Raw genomic sequence first — 25,777 nt, 5'->3', positions numbered from 1 at the left:
GGTAGTTTCAAAGAGCTGAACTGCATCCAGATATATATATATATATATATATATATATATATATATATATATATATATATATATATATATGTACAGCTCAGCTGGAGCACACAGCTACACTCTGCAACCAGATACATCTTTATTACTATAGGAAGACACCCATCAGCACTACAACTTGGTGTCAATATTAAACCTCTGTAAGTCCCAGAGTCCCTCTAATTTTCTGACTGCAGGGAAACTTTTTTTCTCTGCAAGATTTCTAGGAATCTGCTTGTCAGTGGCTGTTAGCAGGTTAGCTGTATCTGTTGTACTTCTGCCTGAATCCTTTTTTCTTAGCTATCACCTGTGGTTGGCTGAGAGTTTTTGAACACTTTCTAGTAGCTGCCATAGTGGCAATACAGTTACAGCTTGCCAGAATGTATTCCTGTCAAGCAAAATATCCATATTTCTGTTGAGGTCTGTAAATGAGTATAAACTAAAGAAGGATTTAGATGTTGTTGTTATTGTTTCCTATTGTTTGTTTTTCAGGAATCTGTTGTCACAAGGAAGTTATAAGTCCATTTACCTAGATATATAACTAAACAACTTCATATCGTTTGATAAGAGGGATTTAGGTGGTTTACCTTCAGAGTGCGTTTTCAGGCATTAAATTAAATTGGAGGAAAAGAAAAACCAACTCATTTTATATTACGTTTTCGGCTCACAGATTATCCTAGTCACTGTTTTAGGGAATGGTGATACAAAAATAACAAGGATATAGGCCACATAACAGCAAAAACAAAGCAAAAACACAGAATAAGCAATTTTATATTGATTAATAGAATATAGTAATGGAATTCAACTGTTCAGGAGTAACTCTAGGCAACTTAGTTGGCAGTGTAATACGTATTTTTCCCTCTCTTCCAGACTGTTTTCTCCTGTAATCCTATGGCACATACAGTTAGTAGCCTGCTGATGTAAGGTAAACACTGCATTGTCATTCAGCGGTAGCATTTGCTGTTGACTGTGGGCCATGGGCCCATTCGTTGTAGGCAGCTGGTATTAGAAATGACAGTCCAGTTAAACTGTAAGGCTCACTGCTAATGTTAAAGACAAACAAAAGAAAGTGGTGCAACCACGTGAACTCATTTTAGAATACACCTTTGTTTCTCTTTAGCAGAGATTCTATCATTGCTTTCCAAGTCTGGCTTCTGCAGCTCCATGCAAAACTCCACGTTTCAAATTCTCCTCTGTTGCGCATGATTGGGTAATCTCAGCATCACATCATGGTGAGATGGGCTCTCAGAGCCTTGCACTTCTTGTGTTCAAGGGCTGGCAGGACAAAAGAGGGAAGGAAAAAGTATATATTGCTATGGACTGGAATTACGTATGTCTTCGATTATTGAATCATCAGAGCGTGGATAAAATATTTCTTGGCTATTCGTGGCAGCCTGGGAACAACAGCATTAGAAGAACTCTAGATTTTTCCGAGCCCTTGGGATCGGGTACAAAAATGTATTTTAACCAACTTTAGAAGTGAAATAATGAAATGTCAGTGCTAATGCCCTCATCTTTCAGATTTTTTATCGAAGACAACACAACATCTTATGTAAATTGTGGGCTAATATCATAAAGAGGCAGATAAGTTCTGCTTTTTAATGTCTTAGTAATCATAAAATGACACACTCAGGAAAAGTAGTTGTATTTATATGTAATTAAAATATCTCTAGCATTTCTGCTCCAGCTACAGGCTATTTTATGATATAATGCTTTAATACGTTTAATGGGAAGTGATAAAATATTAGAATTTTATCTTTTCTAAGTGGCGTAGTCCCTCTTTTGTGAAGACGTGGTATCTTAAAAGCTGCTTTTTCTGATTTTTTTTGAGAACAGTATTCTCTCTGAGAGCTGAATTATGAGTTGTTGATAAGTAAAAAAACAACAAAAACAACAGCCTGATCTAAATATTTAGGTTGATGAAGAATCTAAAAGTGGATTTTAATTAAAAGTTAACAATCTTAAGAAATGATAAGCTGACCTGATGCTTGATTTCCTGGTTCTGTAGCGACTTTCTTGAGAAATTCTATGCTTTGCAATGCGGGTGAGAGCCAGTTTGACATCACACTGTGTATTTTGTCTGCCAAGAAAAAGTGAGGTCATGTAATGAAATGACATTGGCAGAAGTTTAAGAGAATGCTATTAGTTCTGTATTATGCTGAGTTTTTACTGACTCAAATTTGAGTGAAAATTCAGTGGAGATCGTTCCTGCCTACAGTGTATGGCAGGATAGTAGGAAAATGTGATTTTAAAATGGTAGAAAAGGTTGGTGCTGCTTGTACTCTGGCGTACATGTGGTTCTTGTAAAATGCTGAAGCTTACCCTGTTGTGGCTTCTTTTAATTTTGTTTTGGTTTTGTTTTTCTTTCTTAAGACAAGTTTTAAGTGTAGTGGTTTAGCCTGGCAGGCAGCTAAGCACAACACAGCCATTCACTCATTCAAGGCTGCATGCAGGACTGGGGAGGGGGAAGTAAAATGGAAGTAAAATTCATGGGTTGAGATAAGGACAGTTTAATAGCAAAAAGCAAAAAAAGAAGAGGGAAAGCAAAAAGGAGTAAACATATACAAAACAAGTGATGTATGTACCTGCTCCGAAACTAATGATTCCTATTTTCATGGCAACAGCAACAAAGAGCATGGTATCAGTGTTTGATGGAGCAGTTTATATTTATGAAAATATTGGTATTTTTAGACACATTTGAAATAGGGCATTTTGGTTGAGTTTTGTTGGCTCCCTCTTCTTGGAGCCATTAAGTCTAAGGAAGGAGGAGAGAAATTAAAAATAAAACTGTCCTTTTGGGTTTGTTAATGTTTGTTTTGGTTCTACATGCATCTTGGTTTGCAGCATAACTCTGCATCGGAACCTACTGTTGCTGACTTACCAGTAATTCAGCTACTTCGAATTTGCTATTATTTGCTTGGCTTCATAAGTGGGTCTATTTCTAGAGTGTTTTAAATAACCCCATATCTGGATAAGGACTTTATAACAATAGTGGAAAGTTAACTTTTGATTATTACACAAAATATTCTTTAAGTGTGCTGTTTCTCAGGAGGTTACTAATTGGCCAATAATGCAGATATGGAAGCCTATTATAGACCTCTCAACCATGATGAAGAAGTAGATTAAGTTCAGTAAGTAGCCGAGAGAAATCTCACTATTAGTAGCCCATGTTCTCATGGGGGGACTTGAACTTCTCAGATGTATGCTGGGAATAAAATACATCCGATTGCAAACTAGAGAAGATACCCTTCTTTGATCTGATATTTGCAAACAGGGTAGGGCTTCTGTGTGATGTAAAGGTTAGAGGCTGCCTTAGGCATAGATAACACAGAATCATGGAGGGTTTGATCCTTGATAAGTAAGGCAGGCAGTTAGGAGAACTGGCTTTCCAGAGGGTGGGCTTTGGCCTATTTAGGGACTTGGTTGACAGAGTGCCAGGAGAGGTGGCTCTAAAAGGCAGAGGAGTCCAGGAAGGCCAGACCTTCTTCAAGAAGAAAGTATTCAGGGTGCAGGAGCAGGCTGTGACTACATGCCTAAAGTTGAGCCACTGTGGGGGGAAGACAACATTGCATTTCCAGTGTTCTGCTCTGCACTGCATTAAGCTATTAGTATTGTCACAATGCATTCAGCGAGCTAGATAACATTTCTATTGCAGGTATTAGGTTTTAGGAAGATAGTAATTATTATATGGTTGGTAAAGTTTTCTGATCTGTTCAGGAAAAAAAAAAAAAAAAGAAAAGAAAAAAAAAAAAAGAAAAAAAAAAGATTTTCTGGAAAATCCAGAAAGAAATACAGATAAACCACTCACTAAATGTGAAAGAGCCAAATACTCTTCATTTTCTTCTTCCGCCCTCCCCCTCACCCCCAGAAATACTGAGTAAACCTATGAAAGCCTACGGTCAAAATCCCCATTAAAATAGGAAAACCATCTCACATACATCAGTGTTTAGTGATGTACAAAAAGTGGAAGAGCCTTTTTCAGGCAGCTGAGTACAAATCACAATTTGCTTCCTACAATCCTTTCTGGCTTTTACAATGCAAGGTTCTGAAAGGGTAAGAGGCAGAAGTCTGTTGCTGAAATGATGAGAGCTGATGAAGAGGCTAATATGAATACATAGTAGCCCTAAAGGTGAATTATTTTTAGTTAGCATTGTGGATGCTATGTATAGGTAGATTTCTAGTTTAAGTTACATAGTGAAACATACGGACTGTGAGGGAGTCCATGACATCATCTACAGCCCCTAATCCTCAAGAATCTCTCTTCACAAGCCTACAGGTTTTAGGACTAGCAATGCATTTTGCAAAGCTGCCATGTCAGGCAGAGTATTCTTCTTGACCTCTCTGGTCCTGACTAATCCCAAACCTGATAATGAAAGTGATAATCAACTTCACTGGCCCAAGCAAACACCTCGGGCTTCCATCTGTTCCTGATATGTGCTCATTGAGTCTGTCTCAAGGCACATATCTGCATATACACCAGCAGAAACTTCTCTTTGCTCTCAATGGACAAAGCTGTGCAGATTTTCTGTAGAGGAGTGAAGTAGGTGAAGGCAATTTTTTCCAGTCATGTGAAACTGCCCCTTTTTTCGCCATCAAGTGATGGGCAGCTGCTGTGTTTCCCTGCTTGTCTGGCAGCCAGGTGATCCCTGGTAAAAGAGAACCCTTACTGATCTGATCCACTGCATGACACTGAGCTCTCATTATCTCACTGCTTTAGATCAGCAGCAATGGCAGGTGGAGGAGGAATTAATGTGAATGCCTCCTATCCTCCACCCAGGTATAGACTGTCATTTAGACATCTCAGTTTTAGGCACTGTGGAATTGGAAGCTCAGGTGATCTACAGAAAAAAAAAAGAAGAAAAAAAAAAGGCTGTCAGGATTCTCTACAAAGGTGTTTCCTCTACTTGATTGTTATCTGGCCAGGAGGAGTCTACTGTGAAGTTTTGGGTCATACTTGTGTTTTTTTATTCTGTTCCACCAAAGGAACTCAAGGTTGAGTGAATCCCTTAGCATTGGTTTAGAGTAAGAATGGCTTATACTCTGTGAAACTGTGAATAATTGAGAGGGTCTGTAGTGGAAGACTGGAAGAGGGGAAAAAAAGTCAGGAGCTATTTGCTCTATCCACAGTATGAGGAGTAGCTATTGCCTAGATCCTCTTACTAAGAAAGCAATATTTACAGTGGGACACAATTTCTGAACATCTAGCTTTCCTCCTATGAGGAAAGGTTGAGGTAACTGGGATTGTTTAGCTTGGAGAAGAGAAGGCTCCAGGGAGACCTCATTGTGGTCTTCCAGTACTTGAAGGGAGCAGATAAAAAGGAGGGGGAAAGGCTGTTAACAAGAGTGGATAGTGATAGAACAAGGGGGAATAGTTTTCAATCAAGACAAAGGAGATTTAGGTCAGATATTAGGAGGAAGTTTTTCACACAGAGGGTGGTGACACACTGGAACAGGTTGCCCAAGGAGGCTGTGGATGCCCCATCCCTGGAGGCATTCAAGGCCAGGCTGGATGTGGCTCTGGGCAGCCTGGTCTGGTGGTTGGTGACCCTGCACATAGCAGGGGGTTGAAACTCAATGATCATTGTGGTCCTTTTCAACCAGGCTTTCTATGACTGCATGATTCTAAGAGAACTTGGCATACTCATCATTTTCACTATTAAATTAAAAATAGAATAATGATTATAAGTAAATAACTAAAGAAGGCACTAGTTAACACCATATTCAAAGAAGGCGAGAGGTGTCTTTTTTCTTTTTTCTTTTTTTTTCTTTTCTTTTCTTTTTTTCTAGGAATAGCATTTATCTTGTATTTGACTATGCGTGATCTGGGCAGAAATTCAGAATAAGTGTGAAATGCATTGTGCTTGGACACAAGCACTTGAAATGCATTGTCCATGGTCTGGACAAATGCTCTGCCTTTGTCCAGACCATGGACGTGTCTTGTAGGATTACTGAGGCAGACAGTTGTCACATGCCAAAAAATGTATTTTTCTAGCATTTCATTTGCATGGCTAAACAAGAAAAACAGTCATTAGGTCATTAGAGGTCACCCTCTATTTACATGACTTAGCTGTAGGAGGCCCAGTATGATTTTTTTCTTAATACAATGAAGTGCATCTCGGGCAGTTCATTGTCCTCTGTTGTGCTCTATGATAGAACTGCTTCTATGAGGTTTTGTGGGGCTTTGTGCAGAAACACCAACCTTTGCAATGTTCTTGATCTTGAATCAGAAAATTACTGTTCATTAGTATGTCTTATTGTACAGTGCTTCTCAGGAGTGTTTTGATAGCTGGGTATGATGACTGCTCTTGATAGTCTGTCTGCAAAGTCTCCAAATTTCTTCTTCTCCCTGCTTCTTCCTTTTTATTTATTTATTTTTTTTTTAATTAAAAAGGTAGGATCAAAGTAGGCATAGTGCTGTAGTCTTCTAGGACGGGAGTGAGGGAGAACCGGATTGAGAAAGCAGGCTTCTATTCCTGAGGCAGTAGAAGATTAAATATCACAGAGATACTATTATTGAACTCTGTGTTGCAATCGCAGTCTCATTCTTACTTACAAGAAAGAATAATACAAAAATGACATGCCTCTAGTGTCCCTGTTGGTACCTCTTATGGTTGGTTGAGGCTAGGCTTAAATACCAGGGGCTGCTGTGGAGCCCCATTTCTCTCACAAACAACTTTTGAAAGTACAGTGTAGCTTTTGTTTAGGGTGTGTTCCTTTTGGAATGGATTGGTGAGGGGCTGATTTCTGAACAGGTACATGGGTGACAGAGGAACTGGTTTTTATGTTCTTGTGCAGATACATCATCAGGGATGAAGAAGTTCTGTAAATAAGCACAGACTGTGAGAAGAACCAAGAATTTAAATACATTCCAATACGTTAAATATCCAAGTGGTAAGCGTAGGGGGTATGGAATGGGAATAAATAATCAGATAATAAAAATTGATGATTTATTATGTTATATAAGAATTTAAAGATACAATCTCAGTGCTCGTTGTAGTGGCTTCTTTTGAGGGTGACATAGAATTCATCTTTAGATTCATATGCATGAAATTCAAATTTTGATATCCCCATGGAGTGAAATATTGAAGTTCCAAATCTCAGTCAGTGTGGACCTAGTCAAAATAGGTAGAAAGACTGCAAATTCACATGACTGCTTTAGAATAGAACTGAATCTAGCTCTTCATTGAGAGCCTGCATGTTAGAAGTGCTCTTCAGCTCCTTCTTTAAATGCCTACTTTAGAGTTTCTTCAGGGTCTGTCCAGCTATGCCATATCATGAGTGCAGGCCTGAACTGGTGTCTCAACACTCACAGGAGTGAAGGAATTTCAGAGGATGACAATGAGAATGACAAAGCCTGTGAAAACCATCGCTGCAAGAGTGAGAGGGCATCAAACAGAAAGTGCCAGGTGTCTGTGATACCTTTGTTACTCCAGTGTCAATCAGTAAAGGTGAAAACAGTGGAACAGGAGCGGTACCCTTAAAAATAAATGAATTCAGTGCCTTCCCTTACTGCCTACTAAGGGATTTGGCTGGCCTAGGTAAGAGGAATGGAAGAGTGGAATCAACTCAGATGGTTTAGCACTGCTCTTCATTCTTCTCCTAACAGGAAGGGAAAAAGATGCATTGTGAAAGTGAGGAAGGGTTTATAAACTCTGTACTATGACTTCTTCATCTAGCTACTTTGGACTCTGGCCTCAAGGGGTTAACCAGAACTCATCAGTCCAGACCTATGTAGAGAGATCATGCTGCCAGGATACTTGCTGCCTGAGATTGCAGGGAACAAGAGTTGAAGACCACTGTGACAAAGACTGTCCAGATTTCTGCCTTCTTCATATCATTAGGGGAAAAAAATTGGAAAGTTTCAAGTTCGCTACTGTTTTTAATCGTGGTTTGAAATCTGTCAGCAGATTAGGAATTCTTGGGCAAGGGAATGGAGTCTACTCCAGTGATTAAGCAGACCTGACTCTGTGTCCAACTTCTTTCCTAAGGAACGAAGAATATTTGTATCCCCCATCTGCAGAGAAGGGTGGACATAAACACAGTGCCTGTCTTTGGGATGGATAGGCATTGTATTCCTATCTAGCGAGTGTTATGCCTCAGTAGACACTAAGTACACTAAATAAAGTTGGGACATTCCATTTTACTTAAGTGCTCTCTTGTTTTTGCCCAATGAATATCTGAAGCAGGCAGGTTTTGTCCTAATCCTTCATTTTTGCTGCCATGTGGCCTTCTGTGAGGCCATGGAAGAGGCAGAGATGAACCCAAGTGAAAATCTAGCCACTGGTTTTAAGGTGATCCAGTTTACTTGTTTTGGCACAGGAGCAGCTGTGATGTGAAGGAGGACTGGTTACAGGAGGGTGGGAATGCTGCTTTGTGTCAGTGCCACTTCATGTTGTTTGAAAATTGCAGCCTGGAAGCTTCATTTCCACCAGTTCAGGGAAACATCGCATTTGTAACATAGTTTACAGGCTTGGGCCCATAAAGTGGTGTAATTAAGTAGTCTGTCAAGATTTCTATAACAAAGATCTATCGAGAGGAATCTCCAGTTTCTGTATTGAAAAAGAAGTTCTGGATAAAATTGCATGCTTGTTGTCTGAATCTGTAAATGCTACTTTATGTTTTGTATTCAGTTTTCCATAATATTTAAATATTTGATTTTTTAAAATTCTGTTTGAAACAGCAATGTTTCTGTTTTAGGCTATCTATTAGGATTTCTATTTTAGGCTATCTAGATCCTGCTGTCCGTGGCATTTTAATAGTAGAATTTAGATATTGAAACTGTTCTAGTTTTGATTTTTAAGAAGAGATGGGTACTATTTGCAGGCTTTCGCTTCCTATTGCACCATGGTTTATGCTTAGTGCATTTTGAATATTATGTGAGTTGCATACAGCTGATGTCAAGTACAGAATACTTGACATGTGAACGTGTTTTTCAGCCATGCCTCAAGCACAGAGTAGCAAATAGGTTGACCTTAAGACCTTTGCTGTGGTGTAGCTGTTATATTCCCAGTATGACACCGCCTCACGGGGCACATTGATTCCTTATGTGCTACTTGAAGTATTTAATGAATTGATTGTTCAGTGTGAAGCAGTTTGAAGTGATCTGTTTTTCTACTGTTACAAGGTATCAACAGAAGGCTGATTCAACATCGTAGCTATCGCCTTGCTTTTCAGTTTTCTGCTGGCGTGATACTGGCTTAGGTTCTTTCAATGAAGTTATGTGCCTAAGAGCTGTGCAGTGGCATGTGCTGCAGCAACAGGTGTGATTGCAGAGAGCAGGGATGGTGATGGACAGCAAGCAGTGACATAGCAGTGCTGGAGCTTCCTCCACAGGCAGGCTTGTTGGGGTAGAGGTTGTATTTCTTTCCACTTTCAAGAAACATCTGTCAGAGACATGGGCCATCTTAGTGTGCTCCCCCTCCTTTGCCTGTGAGGGAAGGAATGGCAAATGGTGATCAGAGAGCTGAGGGATTTATCCGAGATCACGTGCAGGGTTTGTACTGGAATCTCATAACAGTCTTCCTCTATAGCAAGGCAGCCCCCTGACTTAAAACCTGCCGAAATGGCTTTGTGCTCCTCCTGGGTGAAATGCCTGGCCTTCTTATGGTTTCCTACAAGAGGCTTTGATATTCCTTCAAGTACTGATCTCTTCCTTGCCATCTTTTGCCTAGCACTGTCCACTGAATAGAATCCTCGCAGACAAACAGAATAATATTCAACAAGTGAGTCAAATAACGAGATTTGTCATCTCAATTTTTTTTTGAGACTCTACTGTTTGAGATGCTGGGAATCACCAGTGCTGATCACCTTGGAGTTTTATGTATACTGGAACAGAAGAAATCTTGTTTTATTGATGTGATATGAGTGTGGATTATTGAACTGTACAAACAGCTATAGCAAGCATTCTGTTGAGTATTTGTTTTCCCCCACCTTGAGCCACCTCAGTGTTTGTACTCGTCTGATATCATCATATACAGGTAGACAGACAGGTGAATCCAATCAAATGCTGATTTCTTTCCCACTGATTATAAGAAAGTCTGGAGGACAAGAGAAGATATGTCTGTAGATAAGTAAGGCTGTTAGTACCCATCATTATATGAGAGCTTCTGTCATCAATAGCAATTCAAGGGCTCAAGGGAGGTTTTCAGGGGAATTAAATTTACTTTAAAAACTGCTGAAGTTATAATTCATACAAAGATGAGCCCTCGGTTTGAATGCAGAGAGGAGCAGTATTGATCATCACTACTATTGTGGACTCCTACACATTCTTTTGTAATTGAAGTTTGATGTGCTTTACGCAGGAATTTAAATGTCCCTGTGCCCTTTTTTCAGATGGAGTAACTGACACAGGCATTGGAAAATGTATTTTAATTAATTTGAACAGTACTAAATGTATGGGTATGCCTTTATAATCCGGGTAAAATATGTTACTTTCTACTTTTTTTTTTAGCCAACTGCAGTATTTCAGGTCCAAAATGATCTTAAGTATCATTTGAATTCTAGGGAGATAGTTAAGCTGTTTCTCTTTGGTTGTAGAATGGTCAGTCAAGTATAATGAGAAGCATGAATGCTGCAGCTTAACTACCCATGAATCTTTATGAGAAACTGTTGAAAATAGTTACCTTTAAACCTTGTTTTCTTACCTCAGATGCCTGTATTTTAATTAATTCCTTTGATCAGGAATGGGTTAGTTACATTTATCCAAGGAAATGTAGCATATTTTACATTTATGTGTCAAGCTCACTATGAGTAATTGTCATTTTATTAAGATTTCTCTCATGTTCAAATATTAGACTTAGGCCCTGTCCTATGGCAAATAGCAGTGTTTGAATATGCTAACAGAAATGTTTTTCTACTTCTAGAAGATAGAGTACTTAATGTAATTGGTAAATCAGATGATATCTAGCTCTTCATTGTAATGCTCTACTTTACATGTAAATTATGTTTTGAAGCACCCTATCTGTTCTCAGTAGTGATTAATCCTTGAAATAAAGGGGGAGGGGAAGTAGCTAGTTTGTTTTTAATGATGCATTCCTCCTTTGGGAAAGATTAACTACGTACAACTTTGTTGAGTTTAGCAATTTGCAATGAATTGTTGAGTTCTCCACAGAGAGCAATTCTGTTCTTCCACAAATGTGTTCATCAGGTTATATTACCTTCTGTTTCTCCATGGGAATGAAATTCTTACATCTCTATCTAGGAGAACAGATATTATGTTCAGTACTAGTATTTGAATTTAACATAAATATAGTAAGAAAAACTAAGCAGTAATATATTTCATGGGCAGATCAAAGAGAGGGAGAAGGTGGCTATTTCTAAACATGCTCTTATTTTGTGTCTTTTGTTTTGTACTTCTAGGCTTTAGGTTGTAGTTGATGTTCCTTGCTGATTCGTCCTGGCTGTCTATGACAGCCAAATCTGGTTTTTAGCATCTTTGGTTACTCTACCTCATTTTCCAGTTCATTTTCTTTTTTTGAGTCATACACAGCTATCCATGACTTGATTAATTTTGCTGACAGACTTATTTGTTGCCTTCTGGTCCTGTAAGTCCCACAGCAAAAGTGTGAGTATGTGGTAAAATCTAGCTTAACTCTTGCAAGTGAGGGGCAATATCCCTGTGTGAATGTTTGGATTTCCTATGGGAATCTGTGGAGGATTCTTGCTAACTGTCTTTTTTTGTCTGTGGAGTCAGTAGATCACACTGCACAGAATTTATCAGACCTGTGGAGAAAAACTGTCATTTTGCAGAGCTGTTGAATTTCTCTGAGATAAGTGAACTCTGTGAAAGCTGCTGTTTTATTTAAGATGGTCTGACTTGGCACATGCTCAGTAGCTGGATATTAGCAGAGTGCTCAAGCGGTGATACATGAGTGTGTGCATAGAGATACTGCAGCCTTTCAGATGTTGTCCGGAGGAAGGAATTAGTGGATAATGATCAACTGCAACAACATTTCATGTTGAATCAATTTGGTATCCATACACTAACAGTAGTATGATGGTCTTTCATTCTGTCACATGAGGCAACAATGCTAGCAGTGAGAACAGGTGCTTATACCTGTCCCTGGGCATTTGAACAGGAGATGGCAATGAATGGAAATGCTCCTCCTTCCCTGTGCTGGAAACTATTACAAATGAGTACCGTGTTTGTGGGACTGACAGTGTGTAACAGCTTTCACCTGCTAAACGTTTAGGCTCAAAGACCATTGGAATGGTCTTTGGAAATGGTCTTCTTTCCACTTCCACAAAGAATATTACAAGTATGAGTAGGCCTGCTGGCCTGTTTTTGCTTGGCTGAATTCTGAGTGTATTTTTCGCAACTTGGAAAGTATTGAGATGTTGAGTGAATGACTTGAAACAAATAGATGTAGAGAATAAATACAGCAGACAAGTCACATGTTCTTTTCTTCCCTCCAATTGCAGCCACAGGAACAAGTCTTCAGGCTGGCCTCATCCGTCAGGGACCTGGAGCTTGAACCAGGGGACACCTTATGGATGGGAGATGACGGCAAACAGAGATGGAAGGGACTACTTCATCAAGTAAGTGGGTAGTGGGAGCTGTGCACACCTCAGCATGGTGTTGCAGCACTACTCCTGACAGTACTTCCTTGGCATCCTAATTGCAATTTCAGCCTTACGCAGTTCTCGTTTCACTGCTTTGTTTTATTGCAAACTGATAGCTTTGGCTGTATTTCACTGAGCCTTGTCTTTTATTAAGCAATGTTTTGGTACTTGGTTATTTAATTTACCCAAGCAAACACTGATATAAGGACCTGTAATTCACTGAAGAATTGCAACAAATGTCATTAACAAAAAATAGAAATAAAAATGCCATATTTAAAGAGTGAGACAAAAGGTCAGTTTTGACTAGGATTAACTACTCTCCTCCATTTCTGCAATGTGAGCTCTTGTAGCTTGTCTAATATATTCATTATACTAGTACTAACAAGGCACTTGTTTTGATCCTATATAGTTACTATTCTAATTCTTAGGTTACCCATAGTCTTTTAACTCTGGATTTAAAGGTTTACAAAATAAATGTCAATTTGATTTTATTGTAAACAAAACTGTATTTCCTTTTCCCAGTAAAAACTGTACAGAATTATTCTTAAAATTACTTAAATGGCTTGGATAAAGAACAGTTTGCTCTTTGAGTACTTTTATGTGGCTTTGGTAAGAATGTGGCCTTTGCTAAGAATGGGAGGCAGTAAGATAGAATGACTGCTTGATGCTGAAGCATTAATTACTTGTGTATCATTTCAAAGCCAGTGTATAGATTCTGCTCATGTGAAAGGATGTTTTTTGTTGTTGTTTTTTTCCCCAATTATTAATTAACTTTTATGTTTACCATTCCAATTAGAAACTTGCAAATGCTTTAAAATTTCCTTCTTGAGAATTGCAGCCTTCTTTTAACACAGTACAGGGATCAGACTTGCTTAAAATTCAGCATTAAAAAGTCCTAAATTTCCTCAAGATCTTTAATCAAAAATAATTCCACAGGGTGAGATCCCCTTTCCTTTCCTTTGCATTCCTCCCCCATTTGCCCAGTGCGTGCCTCAGCTTCTCAGGAGGCAATTACTGTTGGAGCCCAAGCAATATTTGTAGCTGTGTGGTAACCTGAAGGCAACCAGGGTAAGGCTTTCAGGGTTTAGAGAACCTTCATACATGTCCAAATTGAAGCTAGTTGTCTGTGTTAATGAGGGCTCAAAGCTGACTTTGAAATGCCACATTCTTTCTGTTAGAAGTATTTTGCTCTGCTTTTCTGTGAGACACAGGGTGCAGTGCTGGGCAATGTGGTGCTGAATGCCAGGCACAATACAGCTATATTAGCATAGATTTTCTGCCTGAACTAATTAGGCTTGTCAAGAAGTATAGGTGAGCCTCAAAAGCACTGTGCTGATGGGACTGTGCTACTTCTGTTACTCTAATTACTGAGGGAACCTGCACCACTTAAAATTGCAAATGTAGATGTGAGTAACTGCAACCTGCCTGGAGTGCAGTAGGTCTTTCTCAATATTGGAAACTACTCTTCAGGGGCTTGGTTTTTTTTCTGCAGAATTTCAGTGTGTTCTCCTCTGTCTGTCTGAGAATCGTCTGAACAATAATATCCAGCTTATGAGGACAGGCACCACATTGGATTCTTCCTTTTTTCTCACTGGTCACATAACAAGATGCTCTACTAGGCTAACTATAAACTGCTGTGGCAGTTAGAATGAATGAAAAGCATTAATTGTCATTAATTTTGTAATCTGTGAGCATTTTCTAACATGCAGATGATAATGATCATTTTGTTTGGGTTTTTGGATTGCCTTTTAGTACCTTGATGTGCCATAACCCTCTCTTAAGTGCAGAAAAAGTGAGTCTAGGAACAAGATTCCAAAATAGGCAGTAATGATGCCAAAAGCAGTGTCAGATTTTTTTTCTTGATGTTACTTTGGTTTTCAGTTTGTTTCTGTATTTCTGTGTTGCTGCAAGGTGCTTGCTCGCAATTCTCTTTGAGGCCCTAGGCTCCCATTTATCTCTGAATGTAGATTGCAAGTACAAATCATAGAAGCAAACTGACAAGATCTTAGCCTTGGTTTTCAAAAATAATTTAATAAAAAACACAGATTTAGCAAAGTGCCATTTGCTGTAGTTCATGTTCAGGGTGACAATGATACTGATCACAAAAAAAAACCCCTCTGCCTCTGAACCCGCTTCCTACGGTCTGTGAATTTTCTAGGAGCAGGAAAAACTTATAAGCTTCATGGCAACTGTCACTTGATTAATTACATCCTTTTTGCTTAAAATACGTAACAAAAGCAATGTAATACAAACATTACATGAATTATGTGGTATTATTTCAGAAATTTAACAGAGAGGGCTGTGGTTTTTCACAAATTTCAAGTGTTCTAACACCAGTAACTGCTGTAAAAGTACAACATACTCTAGGGGTAAATCTTTCCTGAGCTTCAGATGTGAGGATTTTTGAGAAAGCAAGGATCTTCCTACAAATCCGATTGGGTGACCTTCACTCTGAAAATGCAGACTGATACTACAAAAACTTTTCCATGGAAGAGCTCTTCTTTGCCTTGCTAACTACAGCTTTACCAAAATAGTTACTTTTTCACCAAGCAGAGGTGGTCTAACTGCTAGCCTTGGTTTTACCTAAACTTTGCAGACCTAGTTCCAGGTCAGGTCTGTAGGTACAAATGTTTATTTCCTGTTGCTTGTGATCATTTCTTCTCATGGTATCTCGTTTTGGCCTAGATCATTCTAAAGAAGCCTCATTTGCTTTGCAGATACCTACTAGAAGAGCCGCACATTTATCTAGGTATTACTTTATTCTCATGTTCTTCATACATTTCTTTCTTCTGTGTGCCACTTTTAATTCTCCTTTCAAAACTTAACAGAATCAAGGTGGTGGATCCTTGCACTGCAAAATAGGTTTGTGGTCCAGTCATTGGCTGTTCTCACTGAAAAATTTTGTTCTGATATCAAGACGGAGCCTGTCCTAGTGCAACTTGAATCCATTACCCCTTGTCTTCTCCCTGTGGCTCACTGTGAAGAGACATCCTCTGTCATCTTTGGAGCAAGACTTCAAGTGCTGAATACAATGCTAAGCTTCTTTTCTCATGGGTGTAAAGATCTACCTCCTTCAGTCTTTCATCAAAGGAGTGCTTCTCCAGCCCTTTGAACAACTTTTTGGGCCTCATTTGGACACTCTCTGATTTGCCCACATCTTTTTTTCAAATTGCATGGGCAATGCTCCATGTGTGATCTGACAAGCACTGAGTAGTGTGGGATGATCAAATCTCTATCTCTGTTCCCATAGATGCAGCCCAGGGTGCAGTTTGCATCCCATGATTGCTGCTGACTGCTGTTCAGTTATGGGCCCCCAGGGCCCCCAATTCCTCTCCAGCAAGGCATCTCCCAGCCACACAGATCCCTGCCTGTATTGGGCTCTTTGGGTGCATTGTCCCAGGAGCAGGGCCTGGCTCTTGTCTTTGTTAAGCATCACACAGCTCTTGCTTGTCCTTTCCTCCAGCCTGGCCAAGTCTCTCTGTAAGACAGCTCTCCCTTCTAATGTTAAGTAGGCTGGGAAACTAGAAAGAACTCCTTTTCTGTAGAGAGAGTCCCTTTTTGAAGGGAAATGTCCTTTTTTCCTTTTTCTTTGCATTAATATCCACAGAAGGAGCCAACGATGCAAAATTCTAGCTTCTATGCTATCACATATTTCTGCATGTCACAGTTGCTCTTTTAGTAATGTCCAGAATCCCCAAGCGTAGCCTGTACAAAGCCAAGAATTTATCAGGCTTGCAGTGTCTCTTGAGATCTATTTGGGGATTTAGCATCAAATTTGTACCCATCTAAATTACTTTATGGCAATGTCTTGCAGTTGTCTGTATTGAAAGCTGATGTACAATTTTGTTAGTAAGGCTGAATGTATTCCAACTGTAATGAAGTCATACTATCTGAAAAACAGGAGCTGTCTCTAATTATTTGCCTAAAGAAAAGCCCTCCTTGGTTTTCAAAACAACTATTTTTGCTACCACTAAATGAAACTATGTAAATGAAAACAGTATGAAGTTCTCTTCCCTTCTTCTATTGCTTCTGGATTTTAGAAATGAAATAGTGAGATGATCGTTGGCAGTTATGTCAATAAAGGAAGAAAAAAGATCAGTGAGATAGCATATCAGATTGTCTCCGAGGGTTTTTATAGCCAAACACATTAACAAATTGCATCACACTGAAGGAGAAAAAGCAATTCAAATCCTCTGCTTGGTTTTGATTAAAGATGTGTAAACCAGGTATTATAACAGAGAAATGTGCACACGAGTTCTATGCGAGTAAATAACATAATTCATAGCAACATTAACTGCTTTTTAGTTAAATAATTTACTTAGTGCCATATGAACGTATCCATTCAACTGCAAGCAGACATACTGTAATTTTGAAATTGTGGGCGGAATAGAGAATCCAGGAGAATCTCTATGTGAAAGGAAAAGTAATTATATAGTGTCAGTGCAAATGCTTTAAGGCGGGAACATGAAGAGATGTTTATTCTTTGTGCTGACGCAAATTTGGTTTCTTTCTAAGCTGTGAAAGCCTCTATGGCCTGAGCTGATCGGTGGGACTCCCTGTGCCAGGCAGCACTTCGGTAAAACTGTGAGAAGAGCCTCCTATCACAATGTTTTGGAATGTCACTATCAATCCATTGCCTCTCTGTACAAATGGCACAACTGGGGTCATTTTGAAAACCTCTAAAATACTTTTCTTCAGTTTAGGCCATGGTAAATTAAAGTTGCAAAACTTTACCTGTTCTCTTTGAACTTGCCACTTTTACTTGAAATAGGTTTATGAGATAATAATTCATTTTAGTATTAGAGAAGAGCAGTCATCTTGTATTTATCCAGCATATTTCTGTACAACACAGGCTGTAATAAGCTAGGCCTTCAATGTAAAATAGTTTGCAGTGTATACATAATCATTTTCTAAACATTTATTACCCATACTGGGTGGCGTTTAGCAGTGAGAAATTTCTTCAATGCTAATAGAAGCATGAATCTTATTAAGAACGTATTTGGAGTGATTGGATGTTTCAGGGAGATATGCAAAGCAGGAGTAATTTGGCTGGTTTTGTCCATTTTGTTTAGCCTTATGGCAATTTCAGCTTGCCTAAGTTTCCACTGCTGTGGTCTTACCAACTGTCTGACCTGCACAGTTTCACCCTTTCCCTTGTGTCAGTTTTAATGCTCGTCAGATCTGGAGAGGAGTTGATACAGGGAAATAAACTGGCAAAAGCTAATAAGAAATCAATCCTGCAGAGAAAGCAGTGAATTTTATGTCAGTTTAATCTCAGCCAGTCCTATGCACGGTCAGATAGAGTCTCGGGATAATTGAGAGTGGAAGAAACCTCTGGAAACCAGCAGGTTCAACTTCCTATTCAGTGCATGGGAGATGCCATAAGGTGACACAATGAAATACCTGACTGATAGGAGGACAGAGTTACAACGGGATTGTGTTGCCTTAAGCTGCCCTGCAATGGTACATTAAGGTACAGGCTGAAGTTTGCTGCCATGGAAAGTTGTGACCTTTTGGTTCCTATTTAATTCCTGAGGTATTCAGTCTTTTGATATTTTTGTGGATCTATCATTCAAATAATTCCTGTTCTTTTGGTATGATGTGGTTGCTGTGCTAGTTGAAATATGGCAGTACATATTCTGACATCCTGAGTGCCTGCTGTTGCTTTTTACTGGTGCTTTTGTATTTAGTAACTTCCAGGCTTCTTCCAGATATCTCTGAAAACTTTTTTTTTCCTTAGGATACATTATTTTTCAGGTGTTATTAGCTCCATGAATTTAGGATTATGAAATCATTGCATTTTGGTTGTCCTTGCTTGGCTAATTTCTTCACTGACAATCTTACTATGAAATTCTTGAATGACAGCTTTAGTCCTATCTGTAAACTGGAAATGATGTGTTTGTGTTCTTTAGTAGCCAGTGCAGCTTGTAATATCTCAAAGCATACACTGTACAATATTTCTTTATCATAGAATTGTTAAGGTTGGAAAAGAACACTGAGATCATCTAGTCCAACCACAAAGACAAAATAGGATGTTCTCCTATACTCAAATACTATTTATTTCAGTTTGTCTCTAACTCTTCCACTGCTTGCTGTGTGTCAAAAAGGAAATTCATCCACGTTTTCTGAATGGTGAAGTTCTTCAATATGTGCTGCATGCATCCTGTCTTGCCAGCCACTCCTTTCTGTACGCACCATTCTCAGAGCTGGCCAGCAGTGTGGGATGACAGAACACAGTCATTGATAATATTAATGGCAATATCAATGAAGCATCCTGCTTATTAAGGGCACTAATTTATACCAGATGCAAAAATTAGGCTCACAGCAGGCTAATCAATTTACTTCAAAATAAATAAGCACAGAAGAGGATCAGTTCAAACCATTTACTTACTCGTTTTTTTTTGTTTTTCTTTTCCCCTAATATTGCTCATCCTACTCCAACTTTCTTCTCCATAAGTCTGCAGGTTGTACCTGTTGGTAGTTCAGTCCTTTCTCAGACTATTTCTCTGGGGTTTGCTCTATTAGAAAAATTCTGAAAACAGAGCATGTGCCATGTAGTGGAGGCCTTGATAGTGGTTACAGTGCTCTTCATCTTCCTGGGTTTTGAAAAGAACGCTGCTATTTGTTCTTCTGGTCTACCTTAGTAGAGGCTGAAATGTATAGTTCCACAGGAGCCACCTTCTAGCCTGTAGGGATTTTGTTACAGCACTTTGCTAAATACACTGCATTCATTCAGCTCTAGATACAAAAAAAAAGATATTGATCAGATTGGCTGCAGGATTTCTACGACATCTGCAAAAAAATGAGCAGCATCACTGCTACTGTTCTGTCCCCCCAGGCTGGTATGGGAGCACCTACATTTAGGCAAGGTGTCAGAAAGAGGGCTTGTTTCCGTCTCAGTCTGTTTTAGACTGGTGATATGGATGCAGCTGTCCGCATCCCAGGATAATGCCTTGATCCCAAGGCTGACTTCAGGCTGTCTCTCTAAGCATCTCCTCTCTCAGGTGGGAGGCTGAGCGAACAGACAGTGGCATCGCACTCTCTGGCCCACTTATTCCCACAGCCTTAAAAGGGACATCCAATGAGATTGAATGGCAGTCAGTCTAACAATGTTAAAAATAGTGCAACCTATATAATTAGCAAATATAACTCCTAGCTACAGGTTACAGTGAAACCTAAAATGCTTAGAAGGATTCAAAACAGGATTAGAAATGTACATTTGTAATGAGTCCTCCACTGTTAAATTACATAGGATTTAAAAAAAAATTAGAGCAGATAGAAATTCTTATGTTTCAGACAAGCAGGTGAGTCAGCTGCTGACTGCCTAAGGCTAGGACGAAACTTCCTGTATTAATCAGGTTATTCTATAATTACAAGGTTTCTTGCACCTTCCTCTGAAGCGGGTACTGTCAGAGAAAGCATACTGGACCAGGCGGACAACAGGTCTGATTGGTATGGTGATTCTTATTTTTTTCTTTTCTTCTTTTTTTTTTACTCCCTTGTTAGTTATATGGACTGTTGATATGAATAGTGTGCTGTGAAAGAAAGAGTGCTACTCTGCTCCTTTCGGGTTGCTTTCTGTTACTAAGGGTTTGACCTGCTCAAGGACAGGATTGTTTGGTGGAATGGGGAGTGGGGAGAGACGAGAAGAGCAGCAGCAGGGATGGGTGTCCACAAGCGGCTGTTTAAAGCAAACCTGAATAATTAGAAAGGAGAGAAGAATTATTATACAGTAAGCTGCTTGTGTCAGTGGTCTGCCTAAGACAAGTTTGGCACATGCTGAAAAAGAAAGCCTTGTGAAATCAGCTCAACCTCCTGAAAAGAGATGATGTTTTGACAATTGCTCTTCCTGCGTGAGGAACTGTTGCTCTAGTCGTAAATAGGGCAGGCATATGAATGATGGACAAAATGATATTGACTGGGATAAATCATTTCTTTAATGGAGGAAATAACAGCAAGGAGATGCCAGTCTGTGGGGTAATTTTATTTTAACTGGAGCAAGGAAGAATAGAGGCTTCATTGTGCTGCCAGGCAGCTGTACCTAAACCAGTTCATGTGCAGTGACTTGGGACCCAGCCGCAGCAGTGCTGCTCAGTTCCTGTGTGCTGGCTTGTCCTTCCAAATTCCCTATGCGCACACAGGCAATGATCCCTTGCTGAATCAAGAGGATATCTCTTACTGAAAAGATGAGGAGAGCTGTGCAAAAAAGTATGCATGAAGATGGGACTGCTTAGAAGAGAAGCCTTGGTCTAGTCACTATCCTTTGCCTTGAGTAGCCTGAATGTAATTGTACCTAAGTGGAGCACAGGGAATTCTTCAGTTCAGATCTCTATTATTACATAGTCAGGGACACTTAAATTGTAATGTGTACTCTGCTTCTGATCTAGTCCCCAGTGTTTCTGCAAACACAAACTGGATGAGGACACCATAAAACTGAAAGAGCTATTGCATCCTGAAGAGTATTAACTTTTGTGTGTTTAAGTTGGATTGAGAAACAGAGTAAAACTTTTGGAGTAGAACCTATATATAATTAAAAGAGAGCCCAAAGGAGATAGGGCTGAACATCCTCCTGGGACCAGCGAGCTCTCTGCAACAACTTAAAGGAAGGTTGCAATGAAATGGAGATCAATCTCTTCTCCCAGGTAACAACGATAGGATGAGAGGATGTGGCCTCAAGTTATGCCAGGAGTGGCTCAGGATGTTAGGAAAAAATTCTCAGAAAAAGTGGTGATGCAGTGGCACAGGCTGCCCAGGGGGACAGTGGACAGTGGGCTCACTGTCCCGGAGCTATTGAAGAAACGTAGAGATGTGGCCCTGAGGGATAATGTTAGTGGGCATAGTGTGATGGGCTGACGGTTGGACTAGATGATTTTAGAGGTATTTTCCAACTTTAATGATTCCAGGATTCTTAAAAAAAAAAAAGCCAGGGAATCCTGACCCAGGTTCACCATGTTCGAAGATGAGAAGACAAATCAGTTCTCTTTTGAATTCATGTGCTTCTGAGAAGAGTTTTCTTTTGGTGTAACAGCATCTCATCTGAGCATATGTGCACACAAAAGTGCATCTGTGTAAGCATTACATCAGAACTTTAAGCTACCATTCCTGGGAGAGTATAAAATGAATTAGTTCTTGCATGAGAATGAGAGTCCAAGTTGGAGTCTGCTTTTCAAAATACCTCTTTTGTCAAACAAAGTAGAGTCTGTAGGGGAGTCTGGTAGTGCTTTCTAAGAAACTCATAGGTCGTATTTCAGGTCACAATCTGGTGTCTTCAGTTATGCAAACAAAGAGACTCTGCGTTTGAGTTTGTACTGGATTCTCCATCCCTGGAGGTACTTAAGACCAGGTTGGATGGGGCCCTGGGCAGCCTGAGCTGGTGGGGCTGGGTGGGCTTTGAGGTTCTTTCCTACACAAGCCATTCTGTGATTCTATGAGATAGAACTACACTAGTAAACAGTATGTTTAACAAAACAAAACAAAACAAACAATCTCCAAACAATGAGAAGATAGTATGATATTACAGGCTATATGTTGGGGTCTCGGTGGCTACAACCATGAAAAAAAGTAAATGAAGTAAAGCTGTCCAGTAGAAATGGAACTGGGACATTTGCTGTAAAGGCTGGGTGAAATTCCCCAGCATTAAGAGGAAAATGTGCTGGAGGTTGGTTAGAGCAGAAAAAGAGGGTGAGGATTGTCACAGTATTTTGTTGCTGCTGTTTGAAGGCTACAGTAGAAGTACACCAGCTCTTCACAGCATATGTACAGAATTTAAAACAAGTTATCAAATACGTTGTGTCAGGGCAGGAAATATCGTAATGATGATTTGATGTCTTTCCAGAAGTCATTAGAATACTGAACTGCATACTGAGGCATATAGATGCCAGCAGTGAACAAGCTGTATTTTTCTTTTGGTTTAATTTCTGTTGCATTAATATACTTACAACATTCTATAAAGAAAATCAAATATAAGCCTACTGTATTCTTATCTGGGTTACTATTGTAGAACAGCAAGGTAATTTGTTTTAGCATAGCAAGTTGATGTTACCAACAAAAGCTTACTGATTTTTAATTCTCATTTAGGTTTTAATTGCCCTTCTTGCAATAACATAGTGCTTAATTATACTCAAAATGCTCAGCTTCCAAATATAATGCTAAAAATCCTCATATTATGTATGTTGTCATATATATACGATTAAGGTGAAGGAATAGTTTAACTGAACTCAAATTAATCCAGTCACTGACAGCAGTATGACTCACTGCAATATTTTGAAAGCCATTTATCTAATGTTCACTGCTATCCTGTACAGTTCCACAGAAAAACTTCAATTTAAAATAAACCAATCAAACTGTGTGGCTGTTCAATTAAATATCGCCATGGTAACGGGGATTAAGCACACAAGGTACAGACATGCTGACAGTGCAGAGATTATTTCAAGTTTCTTACTCTTCCCCCAGTAGCCAAATGAATTTACATTTTCTCTATCAAACATTGGGAGAAAAAATGAAGGAGATGGAAATACTTGCATGGCATCCTGGGACTTTAAAGATTATTTTCCTGACAGAGGAAGTAATTAGCTGGAATTACAAATAGGAACTCAGCAGACAGATAGGGATAAGTTTTGCTTATGGGATTTGTTTAGAATTTCATAATTAAAACCTGGTGAGGCTAATTATTTATGATACAAATAGCTTGAAAAAAAATTGCTAGAATTTACAAAATTAAACAGAAAAATGACACTGTTTTACTTATAATTTTTAAGTGAACTTCCTGCTGCCTTTTTGTTGAGGTGGTTATTTGCAACTCTGCCATCAATAACATTTCTAATGTATAATGTGCTTATTAAGTTACAGTGCAAATAGATACAGTGGCATTCAGTGAAGACACAGTGATGCATTAATCAATCCTAACATACTTCTTCTTGTCTCTGGTTCTATTCTTAGCTTTTTATATGTATATATGAAAAACACAGGAGATGCAAATTTGTTGAACTTTTCAGCTTTCAGTTATGTTTTAGGATTACTCTTTCTCCCCTCCCCTTCCCTCCCTTTTTCAAACTGTCTTTTGATTTCAGTGTACAAGAGCTATTCTGATCATGGTGGAGTTGTCTCTCACTTCTGCATAAAGCTGAAGTATCTTGTTTAAATCCAGATCATTAATCACTACCTTCTATTGATCAGGAAGTGTTCAGTGTGGTGGAGATGTTCTTACTGTGGGCTCTTTGTCCAAAAAAATGCCTGCTAGTGTTTTTGGGCTGTGCTGACTTTGTGTGAGATTCAATTTATGAGGACACTTTCTGTCACTCTTCTGTCAACCTGTGAGGAATTACACTGAGTTGCCTTAAATGCGCAAATGATTTGAGCTGTTCATTCTGTAGGCAGATGTAGCCTCAGTACTGCCCGTTATCTGAATATCTGGTCAGTATTTTGTGCTCACAAGAGTTGCTCTTGAGAGCACACTGTGTCCTTCCATTTGTGCATACCATTGGTGAGGTACTGGTACAGAGAGGCTGTGGATGCTTGGCCCCTGGAGGTGTTCAAGACCAGGTTGGATGGGGCCCTGGGCAACCTGGTCCGGTACCAAATTTGGAGGCTGGTGGCCCTGCCTGTGGCAGAGAGGTTGGAACTCGATGTTCTTCCAACCCAAGCCATTCTATGATTCTGTGACATGATACTGATGATCTGAGGTTAGTTTGAGGATCCCATGATTCTTACTGTGTTAGGATGGGTTTTCCACCCTTGGAGAGCAGACATGGTGCTTGGAAAATATTTTAGGAGACCAACTGCATCTTTTCTGTGGAAATCAGAACTTGCCAACCATGTCTGAGTGCATTTCAGTGTCTGCATTTTGTTTGGTTTTGATTACAAGAGTCTGCATTCTTTGAAGCTTTTAGCTCTCTGTTCATTTCAGTGGGTCTCTCTGTGTAAACAGATGTTTTAGCTGTGCTCTTATGAAAATACATTGCTTCAGTTTCACCTGTTGACTGATGCCTTGGATTTCTGGTTTTAAAGGAAGTTAGAATATTTTTGTTCTTGTTCTTTTTTTTTTCTTTTTTTTTTTTGTTCCCCATCTCCTTCCCCCCTCACCCTGCAATCTTGGGATTAAAAGCTTTCGTTAAAAGATTCATGATAAATACTGCAGTTATATCCAACATCACTGCATCTGGTGAGGTTCTAAAGAAGGCGATCCATACTGAACACGTTTTGTAGGAAGTAGTGAGGAATGTGTCACGGTTGCATTCATCCTCCATAAAAATATGCAGAAACCTTCATAAAGTCAACTTCTGGAACAAGTATCCAGCAAGTATAAAAGGAAAAACTAGTGAAATAATTGCGATTTGTAGGGTAAATAATCAGAAGGTCAGGGATACATGTGAAAACTTTCTGAAGAAACAGCTGAGGAGATGCAGGAGGCAGTTTATTAGAAGTGCTGTATTACAAACAGCTGTCCTAGGCTTGATCAGGTGGGAACAACACAGTTTTATCTCAAGTCTAAAGAGATACTTTCTGCTTCTCTTCCTGCTTATAATTCCTTTTGTACAGCATTTTCTCTTTGCCGCTGTTCTTATTGTTTTTGTTTAATCCAGTTAGTGCCTTGGGCTGGACAGCAGAGACTTGGAAAAAAGCCATACTGATAAAAGACATTTTGTTTTGGGCCACGAGAGGCCGATTCTGGCAGCTCATAGTAATGACATTCAGGGATTTTGTTGCATGACTCTTGTTGCCAGCATCCTATTAAAATGCATGTTCCAGCATTTTAATGGCATACCAGGGAACGATGAGCTAATGGTCTGCCCTGAAAAGGGAAGCCATAAAGAGTAGTTTGACATTGTTTTTGCACCCAGAAAAGTCACAACTTTGTAGTTAAATCATAGGTATAAGAAATAGGACTTTCCAAGCCTTCAGAGTTGGGTGAGGATCATGACTGTGTCTTACAAAGTCCTGGCAGAGCTAAGGACTTTGTTCCCCAGACTGTCACCCTGTGACTTGCCAGGAATTTCCAAAAGGCAGAGTGGTACCCAGTCAGAGAGATCCACACGTCAGCATCCTCCAGGTCTGTTTAAAAACTGCCCTGTTAGTTTCCAGAGGAGAATTAATTAAAGCAAGTGCAAGCTAATGAGCACATCATAGGACCAGCTGCTTTCATGGCATGAGCCTTCAGGAATGCAGATCTTGAAGGAGGAAC

At 39.4% G+C, this 25,777-nt stretch overlaps 1 protein-coding gene across 1 annotated transcript in view; it reads left to right on the top strand.

Annotated features, from left to right (window-relative positions):
* Positions 1 to 25,777, top strand: part of FRMPD4 (FERM and PDZ domain containing 4) — a 295,539-nt gene that overhangs the window by 163,337 nt on the left and 106,425 nt on the right. Inside the window, exon 2 of the mRNA XM_048931233.1 lies at positions 12,457 to 12,573. Within this exon, the coding sequence (XP_048787190.1) occupies positions 12,457 to 12,573 (117 nt within the window). The remainder of the gene's footprint in view (positions 1 to 12,456; positions 12,574 to 25,777) is intronic.

This window comes from Lagopus muta, chromosome 1, assembly GCF_023343835.1.
Source record: "Lagopus muta isolate bLagMut1 chromosome 1, bLagMut1 primary, whole genome shotgun sequence".
NCBI classification, from domain to species: Eukaryota; Metazoa; Chordata; class Aves; order Galliformes; family Phasianidae; genus Lagopus; species Lagopus muta.
This window is presented reverse-complemented; position numbering and strand designations above follow the sequence as displayed.